Below are 14242 nucleotides of genomic sequence, written 5' to 3'. Positions count from 1 at the left end.
CTCTATTCCTGATACTTCCCGGTCTCTCATAACAATTCAAGTTAGCTTTTCCAGCCCACTGTGAAGTGAGCTGATTTGACAGCCTTAGGAAATGCAGTCCACAGGGGCCAGTCCTCTATGCTATAGGTATGGACAGGAGAAGGACAAGGACTGAATCTTGGTGCAAATAGGTCCAGGCCCCAAAATCCTGATTTTCTTAGTCCCAGTGATACTTACGTTGCTAGGGTGAAGGACTTTTAAAGTTGTTTTTCTCTTTTGTTGTTTTTTGTTGTTGCCTTTTAATTTTTCAAAGCAATTTTGTTTCAGTATGATCCCTATTTTAAGCAATCTGTTTTTTTCTCCTTTATAATCAAACTTCCAAAGAAAACTTGCATGACCTAGAGCCCCTTTCTCTAGGAGAGGTGCCCAACAGAGACTGCTACTTTACTCTTGCACGCTGAGTTCTTTCCTAACAATTCTCTATCCAGCACACTGGCTCATCAGGTCTCAGGTCTGCTGTGAATATTTCCTCACAGGGGAAACCCGTAGACCCAGGCAAGTATGGTCTTTGTCTCATACCCTGTGCCTCAAAGACCCTGATCCACATTGCCCCTTGTCCCAGTTACTCAGCTTTGAGGCACTCCACAACTGTCTACTCTCACCTGGGATTATCTATGTGTCCTCTTGGGGCTGCGGGACTCACAGACTTCTAGGGATGCCTGGGATCCTGGCCTGGGGTACCATGGCCCGTCCTTCTTCTAAGAAGATAGGCTGGTAAGTGACTCCTTCCCAGTGACCACGATGGTACGTCTTTGGGGATAACACAAAACTAGTGCCCTGAGTAGTCCTATTGTGCTGATTTGGGTGACTCGTGTCAGACACAGGGTTTTAGTGATCTGTGTTACCAACTGTTACTGCCCCTTGTGCTTGAGCTGTAGGCCTGTGTGTTGACTTCCATGTTCTGGGCCTATCCGCAGTGCTCCAGTGTGTGTGAGCAGCAAGGGCTGTAGGACACCTGATGTACTTCCAGCCACTGGCACCCAGGATGCTCCCCTCTCCCTCTGTGGGCTCCACACCATGTGACAAGCAGTCCTTTGGAGATGGCCTTGCTTTCACTGAGTCTTTTCAGCATCACTAGTGGGTGTTTGATTGATATTCTCTGATTGAAATTATGATGTGTGCTCCCCAGCAGATGTATGTATGGAGAGTTGGTTCTCAGCCATACTGAATGAAGAATGGACATGCCTTTTGCACAAGTGGAAACTCTCTTTTTCCACTGCCTGTAGCCTCTTGCCTGCCTTCCCCACTGGTGGTAGTCTGTGCAAAGTGGGAGCACTTTCACAAGCAATCACACTTGTAGGAATGTAGTGATAGTAACCTAAGTAGTTCAAGAGAAACATGGTAGGAAGATACAGGTGAAGTCTGGGCTATGAAATTACAATCAGTAAATTTAACATGGCTAAAAAGCAAGCTATTGTTCACACTTTTGAAATACTCTGGGAGTGATTGTGGTCATCACCAACAAAGCACCATATAAATGTTTGAAAGAGTCACTGAAGCCACAAAGATAAGGTTTCTGGGTCTGAATAGGAAGAGGCAGTGGCCAGACACTTCACATGCATTAATTGTACAGTAAACAAATATGTGTACATCTCTTCTCTACCCATTGTTCTAAACCTGTGCCAGGAAATTACTATACCTTCCAAGAGTATATGAATGTGCATTTCACTTAAAATCAAAGATAGATAGATAGATAGACAGACAGACAGACTGTAAAACAAATTCTTTGACCAGGGTCTTCCACATCTTTAGGATATTCCGAATTGGACCTTTTTCCTTTTGGGGGATGCTTGGAAACAGGAATCAGTTTACATGAAAGTGGGAGAAATATTCGTTTGAGACCACCAAGGTGACCTCCAGAGCTCCCACCTTATTGAAAGGAGGGGACTTGAAGGTAATGTCCAGCGTGCCTCATTTCCCTCTTATACATCCAAGTTCTTGCTTTCTTTCCAAGGTGAGAGAGAGCTCTGGAGCTGACTTTGGTGTTCTCAAAGGAATATTTCTCCGTTTTATGTGTAAGCTGACTTCCGTCTGCATATTATTCAGTGGTATGTGGTGTGGTGATTTTATTTGCTGTCTGTGTTTGATCTGAAGGTTTCATTTGATAATGAGGGAATCAGAGTTGGCAGCTTATATTATCTTCTGGGAATTGAAACTCAAGGGCAAACCCAGATTTTGTAGGGCCTGACAGTTATGCAACTTTAGAGGCATACTTTAAGAAAAAGAGCAAGTTTGTAATTAGTTCCAGGCTATGGAAGGTCTTGGTATAAGTCAGTCATCTGAAGCATAAGCTTCATAAACTATTTATAGTGATAATACCTTGCCAGAATGCCAATCTTTTATTTAAGGTCTTAGTGTAGATTTCTGTCTTTATCACTTCTAAATTTTACCCTGCTAAATTTCTTGGGAAATTTATTTGTTGTGCTCTGTATTCTTTATTCTTCTTGGTTTCATTGTCATTTGCAAATTGTAGAATTAATCTATATTTTCATTTCACTCACTGGTACAATAATGAATAAGTCAGCTGAAGATTTTATTAACAGATCTCTACTGAAATATTTGTTACTAAGAAAAATAATCTTTTCCTTATTTTGCTGTACTTTCTGTATTCTCCTTTGAAGTGGACCTTCCTATCCTACTACTCATCTTTCCTTCTAAAAGTGGAAATTGAGCCGGGTGTGGTGGCACACACCTGTAATCCCAGCACTTGGGAGGCTGAGGCAGGAGGATCACTGTGAGTTCGAGACCAGTCTGGGCTACACAGTGAGTTCCAGGTCAGTCTCACTATATAAGTGAGATGCTGTCTCAACACCCACCAAAAAAAAAATAATAAATATATGAATAAATAAATAATTCTGGAAATTGGCAGATTTGTTAAATAGTTATTTCCAAAGCATTTATTTACAGGGTAGATAAAAGGAAAGGTATTTTGTGTGAATTGGACATAATAAAAGAAAGGGAGAATTCTCTTAATCTTTGCAAAATATTTGACTATTTGAAGGCATATTTCTAACAATGTTACAAGTTCTAATACTTCTCAAACATCATTAAGATGTGCAATTTGACCTTAATGGGAATCATAATTAGCCTAAGATCAACTTAATTTGAGTATGTATCTCACAATTTCCTTAATTAAGTAATCAAATATGAATAAAATAACAAAGACATCTTCAGAGTTCATTATTTGTCTACTCCTAGACCCCTACTGAGATAAAATATATCTTCTGGAGATGATTGAATTTTTCAGAAGAGAAAATTTAAAAATTAGCAGATATGTTATTATACATATCCCTAAAAGTTACACTGAAGCTTAGTAGGTAAAAAAAAAAAAGTACATATTTGGGAAACAAAATTTCAAGAACTCTGTAGAAAATATTTTCATAAATATGTGGTATAATGTGTTAAGAGACCATGGTAAAACGCTCCAGTTCTTGTTTTAATTCTGTTTCTAACTATATAACTTTGGATATGATATTTAGTATCTCTAAATAAGGCATATGACCTTAAAGGACCTTTTTCTACTCATTAGACTGTGCCTTCACATAAGGAGTTCAAATCCTCAAATCATACTTCCTGACCCATAGCTTCCTACCTGCGGTAGAGTATTTACCTGCCTCTTCTGCACAGAAAGGGTGGTGATAGCTGCTACCCACTAGGCTTTTTCTAAATGGAGATGGAGTGAGATAACGCACGTAGAGACGGTGTATCGTAGGCTTTCGGCAGAGAGACTGGCACATGATTAGGGCTCATCCAGGGTTGGCAATCATTAGTCTTTATTGTGTCATTATTTTCTGGGTATAGACAAAATTGCTCCAGTTGCAGCTACCATAAAATGTTCCACTCATGTGAACATGTTAATACATTTTAGGAATTTGCTGTTTTATTTCAGTGAGCTGTACTAGCAATGTCCTTGTGGGTTCTCCAAGATATTGTCTATAGTAATGTTGATCATTAGGATCTTTTCATAATTACTCCAGGTTTATAATATTTTCAGAAATGCCTACTTACTATCCTCTCTACAGTGGATATATGTGTATCTTCTCCTTTCCCCCCAGCACTTGGAATTTACATAGAAAACTTCATCTGTTGATGTGAGTGCATAGTGACCTGCTTGATTACTTATGTGACTGGAAGGGAAATGTGAAGGTAAAATATAGAACATATAATTGAAAATAAATTTTCCTTTGAAATTAATTGTATTCAAATATTCAGCAATTTCCCTAACCCCATCCTCATTACAAAACATAAACAAATCACCAGTTATCTGACTGACTACATAATCTTAAGAGGTTTTTATAATAAATTTCAGCAATTAACTAAAATGTTTCCTATAGATATTCAAATATTGTCTTTAGACAAAATTCACTAAATCATATTGGAGCCAATTTACCAGCCAAATATTGATGATATATTGACAACAGTGCTATCTCAGTAACACAAACTTTTTATCTGTTTGTACCCTTAACACTGTACCATTAATTCTGACAGATAGCTTCAGAGTTACATTATTAACTTTCCTATAAACGTACCTTTTCTTTTCCCTTCCTTTTTACTTTAAATTATTTTAGCTGATACAGTGAAATATCAGGCACTGAGGAGTGAACAAAAACCCTGGTAATAACAAGAATTGCTTAATAAAGTGTTTGGAATAACACATTCAAAAATAGTTTCTTTTGTAAGCTTTGTAAAAAGAACAACTAGTACTTGATTAGTTAGCTTTTTCTGTGGCAACAAACCACAGACTCTTGGTGGTTCGTGACAATGAACACTTATTTCTTGCTCATGGGTCCGCAGGTTTCACTGGGCTTGGGTCACTTCTACTCCATTTCACTCAAGAGACCTGGGCTCATGAACAGCACTCTTCGGTGCATGGTATTCTCACAGCAGAGAGCATGGTCTTAAGAGAACAAGGAGAAGCATGCAGAGCCCCTCAAAGCCTCTTCCTTCTACACCATTGCACAGATCACAGCAAGTCAGAGGGCCAACCCAAAACTGGTGAGCAAGAAATTTCACTTTGTCCATAGAGAAACTAAGCTGATGGTCAAAATGAATAGGTGTGAGCACAGAATGCCACTTTCTATACAATGTCATTTTGTTTAAGACATTTGACCTCCAGAAAGCCCTAGATTCATGCTCAAATCATTACATCTGTTTATGTGCAGAGTAGAATCATAGAATTTTAGTAATTTAGAAGTAGGAAGGATTCTGAAAAGTCTATAATCTTATTGCTTCATTGTCCAGATAATTTAATGTAGCCTAAAGACATTAAGTGACTCTGATCTATCATTGCAGTCTTTTAGTGGCAAAGATGGACATAAAACCTAGAGTTCTGTCCTCTACAAATCAGTGCATTATGCTGCCCACTGGTTAACAGTGGTTAGTTACCAGCCTATACTGGGTACTCTGAAAAGTGAAAAAGTATGAAAATTCCAGTGCAGCATAGAAAAGTAAGACTTTACCATAATTTTCTTCTCAGCCTAGAAATATTTAATAATTCAATTTCAGCTCTACTAAAATTAATTGACCATTTAAGAGAGATGGATTCTGCTCTAAGCTGTACAAGTTAAAAAGTGAACACTTCATCACCAAAACCACTGAGAGAATAGAAAATGAAGATAGGAGGAAATACCACTTATATTTTTATTATTATCAGGAGGTATAAAACAAATAAACATAATTAAGAGTAGTTTACACTAAGATTAGCTGTACTGCCTGACATAAATACATAAAAACCAGAGTCTATCAAATGTTGACCAACCCTTGAACAATCAAGTTTCTTTGGAGATGTTTGGTCAGAATGGTTTCTGACATCATATTGTGCATTCCCATTACAGAAAATAATTGGTATCTCTCTGAATATAAATACTTTTTAAAGATATATAATTGATTATACAGAAGGAAGTGATTTAAGCCTCTTTTATCTCTTTTAACAATAAGAAATAATTTTCAGAAACCTCAACTTTCTTGTATAAAGAATAATTGTGTCATTTTGATGAGCTTAATTTTTCATGCCCTTGGCATGCTTGACTCTAAATATTTTTTCAATCTTTTAAAAATAATTATCTCTGATTTAGTGCGAGTCACCTGGGAGGCAAGCAGTAAGCCTAGAGAATAATGTGTGTTAAGCTGTCGACTTGAACAGCTCATCAGGCTCTGCAGGCTTGGTACAACCGGAAGAGAAAGATAGAAACAGGGACCTGGCATGTGTACTGAGGACAGATAACAGATGCACAAATAGGAGATTAGTTCAGATCATGTGCCTGAACTGTGGAGAGAGAATGCAGAAAGAAAGCTGGATAATAGAGATAGTTCATTATTAGCCTTCAGGGCAAATCAGAGACTGTTTCATCGAGGCAACTTGAAGGGATGAATGAATAAATGAATGAGTTATATTGAAGAAAACTTTAAAAACAGCTTCTTCGTCTTAACATATCCTGATTTTTTGCCTGGCTGATACTCTTTCTATTTTAGTTTCCTTTCATTTTTGGCAGCAAGCTTTCCTTTCGCCCTCAAGTTGGGACTAGTGGCTGTGCCCGGCACCATCCACTTGCCCATGATGGCGTCCCTGGAAGAGAATTGCCTGCTTGCTTTTCAGGACCACCTCTACAGTCCCTCAGCCCCGTAAGAAAGGAGCCACGTCAATTATCGTGCACTCTAGGAAAGTGCTCCACCACTCGTCTGCGCTCTCAGCCCCTGTGTCACCTGCTATTTTATTCCTAGCACAATTCCTGGCAAGGAAAATACATTTAGCTATCACAAGTATTTATTGATTGAATAAAGTAGAACAGAGTAGAACACACATGTGTGTGTAAGTGTTCATGCATAAATGGAGTTCAAGATATTAAAATGTATTAAACTTATAATATTAAAAACTGTGATAATCATGAAGTTTAGAAATCCATGGAACTTAATAGAATTTCAAAGATTACTACAGGTAAACATATAGTGACTTAAACTTACTCCTTTTAGTAGAGTGTAGACATCTGTGCAACTTATTAGAACTCAAGGACCCTATTCAATATGAAAACATAATGTTTTATAAAGAACAGTATACCATGGGAAGACTGAATTATTGTATAAATGATACTGAGAACAGTCACTATATTTAGGAAGTGAAATGGAGTTAAGTTCAAAATGCCCTTTAATAAAGTAGGGGTGAAGTATTTGTTGACTTCTATGTGGGGAAAGATTTCAAGTGATAAAAGCGTGGAGTTAATCAATGAAGGAATCAATGTCACTGCATAAAAAGCACAATCATCTGAATGAAACAAAGCAGCCTAGGAGAAATAAAAAGCTAATAAACTATATTTTAAAGTTGAACAAATGGTTAATGTTTTAGCAATAAAAAGAGTTCTTAGGTGGAGTTTTTATGGTGTACTGTGAATGGAAAATGAACTGCTGCTTTTCTGAAATATAGTTTAGCAAGTGTCAAGATCCTTGAAAATCTTCACACTCTTTCCTCTAGAGATTGCCCTTGCAGGAATTCATCCTATCATAACTAACCGTTTGGTTTAGAAATGGAGGGATTTTTCATGTAATGTATTAAATATTAAATTCCAAATATGGATTAGAGACTGAGTCAGATGTTCGGGGCCTGACTGAAAACCCATTGAGGAAGGCACTTACACCTCAGGGGAACAGACAAACACATAACCTGATAATAAGGGCAAGAGACACTGTTTAAAGAGCTTGTGTTTTCTAGCACCGTTCTAGATGATTTTCCCATATTAACCTTATTTATTTCCCAACACTAGTGGAGTAGGTATTATCACAATCTTACTGAAGACATGAAAAGTAAATGATTTTTCTCATGATCGCTCAGCCTAGTGCCTCTGTAATGTCAAGCATAATACAGAGTTGGCTAGAATACACAGGACATGATTTAAACTGCTAAAACCATGCCAAAATAGTAAAAAGTTAAGAAAGTTAAAGTACATTTGATCTTATTCAGGCATAAAAACATAATTTTCTAAAGCTTTTTAATGACATGGGAAATATTTATGATATAGTATTAAATAAATAACACTGAGTACAAATCAATATACAGTAAGTAAACCCCATCTTATTACTAAAAAGTATTATAAATAGACATGTATTTTATGCATATGTATGTATACATAAATACATTTTTATATACATATTCATTTAACATTTGGCTTCCTCACAAGATTGTGAGTCAATGAGGAGATGCTTAGTTGGTTTCCCACTGTACACCTAATTATTTCCACTCTGCTTAGATGTAATAGATGTTTAAAAAGTTTTAATTGAATGAATGAATAGCATGATAAGGAAAGGTTCAGAAGTATATACAGTAGTACCCCTTTTCCATGATTTGTTAGTCATTGTCAACCATGATCTAAAAATATTAAAATTTCATAAATAAATAATTTGGAATGTTTATATCATTTACCACATTGAGCAATGCGATAAAATCTCATGCCATTTCAGTGCAGTCCTGCTGAGGATGTAAATCATCCCCTTGTCTACCATATCCATGCTGTATAGGCTACCCTCCTGTTAGTCACTTAGTAGCCTTCTGGGTTACCAGGTAAATGTTGCCAGTAGGGCTGTGCCTGTATTCAGTTAACCCTTGCATAATAGCTGAATGTGATTGACTTTACTTCCTCTTACTACACAGGCCTTATATTGTGTTATGTTATCACAAGAAGGATGAGACAGTATGACATATTGACAGAAAAATCACATTCATGTAACTTCGTTACAGTATATTGTACATAAAATATTATAATACTGTGATATATTGTTCTGTTTCATTATTAGTTATTGCTAATCTCTTATGATGCCTAATGTATAAATTAAACTTGACCATAGATATGTATAGGAAAGGACATTTATATAGAGGTCAGTATAGTCTGCAGCCTCAGGAATCCACTGGGGAGCTTGGGGTGTATGCCCTGGAGATAAGGTGCTGCATACCAAAATGCTAGCATTCGTATTCTCCAAACTTTGGAGTAGTAGACATAATGGTATTTCCTTGTGAGGATTTTCAATAGTTGCCAACTTCTCTCCAGTGAACATGCATAGATTTAACTGACTCATGGTTTTAAGAGTTAAACAGGTTCTAATGTAAAAGGGAACCTATGCTTGAACAAAATTAACAACCATCTGTCTTACTTTAGTCATTAGTCTATTGGAATACAGGAAATTGAAACAAATGATATTCCAAGATTCCCATTAGATGTGGGTTACCTGGTTGACCAACTATCAATTTATAGCCTCTCAGGTACAAATTTATGTGCCACTGCATGTTCTGCAGAAACGAAGATAAGCCCTTCAAGTTCTTTCCTTTGCCACACTGGGTAATGTTAAGCCTTGTCAGCTGGAGGCACACACAGGAGGAGGGGATTTTTCTTCCTGGACCAAGTAAGTGTGCTACCTTAGCAAGCACTGAAGTGTGAGCAACGACCATAGAATCAGGCTCAGCCATCCATGGTCAGCAGCACCCACCAGCCTGCTCTTACTACAGCACCCACTGGGGACACTTTCATTGTGGAAAGATACCAATTTTTTGTTTGTTTGTTTGTTTGTTTGTTTTGTTTTTTGAGACAGGATCCCACTATGTAGTTGAGACTAACAGCTGGGGACACTTTCATTGTGGAAAGATACCAATTTTTTGTTTGTTTGTTTGTTTGTTTTGTTTTTTGAGACAGGATCCCACTATGTAGTTGAGACTAACCTGGAACTCACTATGTAGCCCAGGCTGGTTTTGAACTCACAGCGATCCTCCTGCCTCAGCCTCCGGAGTGCTGGGATTACAGATGTGCACCACCACGCCTGGCATGACCCCATTTTATAAATAGTTTTCTCTAGCATCTTAGACAGCAGACTTCTACCAAGTTCTGGAGGGCAGATCTTCAGCAAATTTCTCAACAGCATTCTGTTCAGTGGTTGCCACTCCATGAGCCATGGCTGTGGTCTGAGTGATGAGGGTGGGAGACATCTTCCAGGGTCTCTATCTCAGTCCTTGTGACGTGGCTGCTTGTTATATCTGCTCTTCCTATGTTTTAAAGGTAGGAATATATTCCAGTGTATATTCCTATATTTAAAGATAGGATATTTTCCAATCCCCTGTTATAGTTAAGACTTCTTAATTCTTTCTGTTCAGTTGACAATGTGGTTTCTGTCCTTTGAATCCAGACTGATAAACCTGGATCTTACTGATTTCAATAATTTTAATATAATTTCCATCCTTTTGTCTTCAAAGTAAAGGATATAATTACAGTACTGCAAGGGGAATTTGATACAGAGGCCAAGAACCATAATTATTCATTATGGAAAGATACAGTCCCCTCAAAGTATATCAGATTTCAAATAAAACAGATATGTGGTGTGAGCCAGTCAAGTATCTCTTAAGCAGAGAAGGAGGAAATGTAAAATATTCCCTTCTTGAGTTTATTGGTACATTTTAGGGGTACAGTACAGTTACGGTCATTATTGGGATCTTGTACCTCTACATGACAGCTGGTCTTGGTTCTCATTTTTTCCCCTTGTCTCTGCCCTCCCTTCACCCCCTCCTCCTTTCCCCATTTACAAACACTTTATTTCCATTTTTTCATATTTTAAAAGTTTACCATAAACGTAGTCCGCCATGTAAAAAAAAAAAAAATCCCTTCTACAGTGGCAAACAGCATGAAAGGAGAGCTATTAGCAAACAAAATATTGCAGGGGGCAAACTGTCAGAACACAGGAGGATGAATGTAAACAAGAAATGGAACCTGAATCTTCATGCAGGGGACATCACCTCAGAAAGCCAGCCTAACAGATGTTGGCTCCTTTTCAGGCCAGTGGGGCTTGTATAATTCCGAATAATAAGATTCTCTCAAATTAGTGTAGCTCATCTTTTAGTTAGAAAACAAGTCTTTAAAAAGAATAGACGAAGCCTGAGCTTTTCTTAAGGCATAAATTTACCAAGGAGGAGAAAAAGGAAATAAGACTTTGTAAATGCAGATCTGAAGTCATTATTAAAATGAACTGCAAAGAGAAATTTGCATCAAAACTAAGGAAGCAATTGTAGCACTATCTTAATCTGCAGTTACCAATTTTGAAGTTTGAAGCACATTTACCTAATTTTGTGGAAGTTATTGTGATGATTTAGCAGTTGCAGTTGTTTAGGCCTTGCACTGCTAGGTTTAAAACTGTGGATCAAGTAAGTGGTTATTTACAAAGGACGTCCAGGATGGCTCATTTCAAACTCCCATGACATATTACTAAAGATTTCATATCTGGGTGTATGGGTCCATTTATTAATGGTCTTTGACTATAGTAAATTACATTGTACTAGATAAAAAGTTTATCAATTAAAGAGATTATACATGTAAAATTACATGATACACTGTATATAATAAGCACTCGATAACATTAGCTATAATGCTATTCATTTTTAATAGTAATACAGTCAAAAGTCAAGCTGACCTTTAACACATTATTTATTTGTTCAAAATACTTTCAGCTTTTTCTTTAAAGAAGCTACTATACTAGGAGTTTTGGAAAATATACATATTGTGGGATATGCTAATCCCATCTCAACCTGCTATTTCCCTATCTAAAGATTTTTTAAAATTCTGTACTTATCTCTTACTGAACCTGAAGTCAACAAACATTTCTGGGTATTTTTGTTTCTTGTTTTCTGTCAGCTGTTTTATCTCATAGGTTTCCTCCTTTTATTTATGCAATTGATTTTGCAACCTAAACCTGTGATCCAGTCTTACCTATGTCAGTATCGAGAGTGTTTGGCCCACTAGTTTTAGCCATTTTAGCATGTTCTGGTTAGTTTTCCTTCCCCTTGTTGTGACAGTGATGTATGTGATAAGCATTCCAGCTAGCGTGTAGGTAATAGGGCTCCTATTTAGAGAGTGCCTATATTATGCCAGGCATATGCATGCATCATCTTGCTTAATGCTCACAGTGAGGAAACACTGAGGCCCAAAAAGGTTCAACATCACGTAAAAAGGATCAGAGGTAAACTAAATCCAAATCTTCTTTGAGAAGCACATACTTTCCCCACTATATTTGTGGTTTCTGTGCATCCAAAATCATAGAAGAAACATTTTTATATGTTTCCTAGGTTCTGTTCAATAGAACAACTTGAGTAGAGCCCAGAAATTTGTATCTGGGAATTGCTACAGTACCTCAGATCATCCATAATGGTTCATTTCAAATTCCCATGACATATTACTGAAGATTTCATATCTGGGCATATGGGTCCATTTATTAATAGTCTTTGACTATAGTAAATTATATTGTGCTATTATTAACTTATGTTTACTATTTCATTTCTAAGACTTTTGTGACAGTTTTGTTTTTTTTTTAATCATGCATGAAGCATTGCTTCTCGGCCTTTTGGCTAAGATCAAGTGTAAATCTTGCATGAAGCAAAGGTGAACTCATTGTGTGAACAAGGACTTTAGCTGAAATAAAGTTAAGATGTATAAACACCGATTCATCCTTTCTTTGGATTGTCACCCTGGTAACATCCACAGAAAAGAAAACTAGTTTAGTGTTCACTAGTGGCCTCCATAACAGTATGAAGTAGATGTTTCAGGTGGTAGGAGTTTATAAAAAGAAGAGCAGGGTCTTATATGGAAAATGAGATTACATTGCAGATAGAACCTATTTTTTTTCCCACTTCTTCTGAGAACTGACACTAAAAACTAGAGAAGAAATCAATGAGCTAGTGTCACTAAGGGAATATTCCATAGAGGAAATAAAGGGGACTAAAGCTGAAAACCTAGAGAAAGAGAAGGTCCAGGAGTGAGGATGAAGCAATCAAAGTGAAGAAAAAGAATAATGGCAACATTCAGGAATTTATAAAGTTGAGTGAAAAGGATCAAAAGGAAATTAGAGTGGCCAGAGTTATGGTCTCTGCTTTGGAATTCTAGGAATGAAGACAAAATTGGTCAGAATACAGAAAATATTGAAAGTACCATCAGAGAATTTGCATCTAATTTGATATGGTCCAAGGAATGTGTGCTGCTGTTTAGTAAATATGAAATGACATGAGAAAACCAAGGAGGTGCAAGATAGTAATAGACACTATCATTTATTATGTGGCTACCATTTGCCAAGATTTTTATACATTTATTCCTTGCCATAAATGGACAGGGTTGTTATTATCTCAGTTTTACAACAAAGAAGCTATAAGGGATTTCCGCAAGCATTTACATGTAAAATGAAGCAAAGCCAGCATTGCCCTCTTTCACATCTGAATCTGACCACCAACATCACAGTCTGCTGCCTTGCATGCAGTTGGTCTGGCATCTTTGAAATGCTCAGACTGAGAGAGGCAAAGGTTCTGCTGAGGAGAGATAAAACCTGGGCTTGAGCTAGTGTGGCTCAGTTTTGTGTACATGAGACTTGAGGGGACAAGATACCAGTTTGGGAAGGAGAGGTCACCTTGTAATTTGCATTGTAAAATGAAGCAAATTATAAAGTGAAACCTGACCTACATAGTGAAGTAATTTTTATAAACATTTTTGAGGATATTTAATTGTATCTATAATGGACTCCATAACTAAAATATTTATTTTAATCTGTATTCTTAGAAGAAATAGTTTCCATATGCATCAGGAGAAACTTATGGGTCAGTATGCAAATAAACTTTCCAAAGAAAGCTAAGGAACTCAATCTCTGGATGCTTAATCTTTTAAGTGAATAATAAATGGATTTGTGAGATCTACCAAAGGTTTTTATAAATGGTAGAATTTTGATCTTCAAATGGGTCTTTTACCTGCTGGATACAGCCTCCCAAGATATCTTATTTTCTTGATAACATATCCTTTTATTTTGTACACAATATAGATTAAAAACACAAGTCAAATGAGCTCAGTTTTAGAAAATGCATCAAATTATCCATGCTTAAGCAACTTGGAAGTTCTTGGCTTGGATTTCAAAGGCAAGTCTGTCTGATTTTAGAACATGTTTTCTCCTGCCACAGGTTAAAATAGCTCTTAAAAATAAAACAAAATTTAAAACTAAAAATATTTGCCAAGAAAGTTTTGAGATTTTTGAAAACAGTATATTACTTAGAAAATTCTTAATTTTAAATTAAAAGAAACCGCTCATCAAAACTGTTAATATTTGGTTAGTTTAAGAGTTGATAATCTTAAGGCATATAGGACTCATTTCAAAATCTGGCTCCTCAGGGTCCACGACTCTCCCATGACTAATTCTCTTCTGCTGTGGT

The 14242-nt window shown here is 36.8% G+C and overlaps 1 protein-coding gene across 11 annotated transcripts in view; it reads left to right on the top strand.

The window, feature by feature from the left end:
* Anks1b (ankyrin repeat and sterile alpha motif domain containing 1B) overlaps positions 1-14242 on the top strand; it is a 1036613-nt gene that overhangs the window by 487794 nt on the left and 534577 nt on the right. For 7 of the 11 annotated variants that reach the window (XM_033763848.1, XM_033763851.1, XM_033763850.1 and 4 more), the window contains one exon: positions 4834-5034. The exons of the other annotated variants lie outside the window; for them this stretch is intronic. In XM_033763848.1, coding sequence (XP_033619739.1) covers positions 4834-5034 — 201 coding nt within the window. The remainder of the gene's footprint in view (positions 1-4833; positions 5035-14242) is intronic. 11 annotated transcript variants of the gene reach the window in all.

The sequence above is a fragment of the Fukomys damarensis genome, unplaced genomic scaffold (assembly GCF_012274545.1).
Source record: "Fukomys damarensis isolate Sample0158 unplaced genomic scaffold, DMR_v1.0_HiC HiC_scaffold_15, whole genome shotgun sequence".
Taxonomy (NCBI): domain Eukaryota; kingdom Metazoa; phylum Chordata; class Mammalia; order Rodentia; family Bathyergidae; genus Fukomys; species Fukomys damarensis.
The sequence above is the reverse complement of the archived record's forward strand: the minus strand, read 5'-3'. Positions and strand labels throughout refer to the sequence as shown.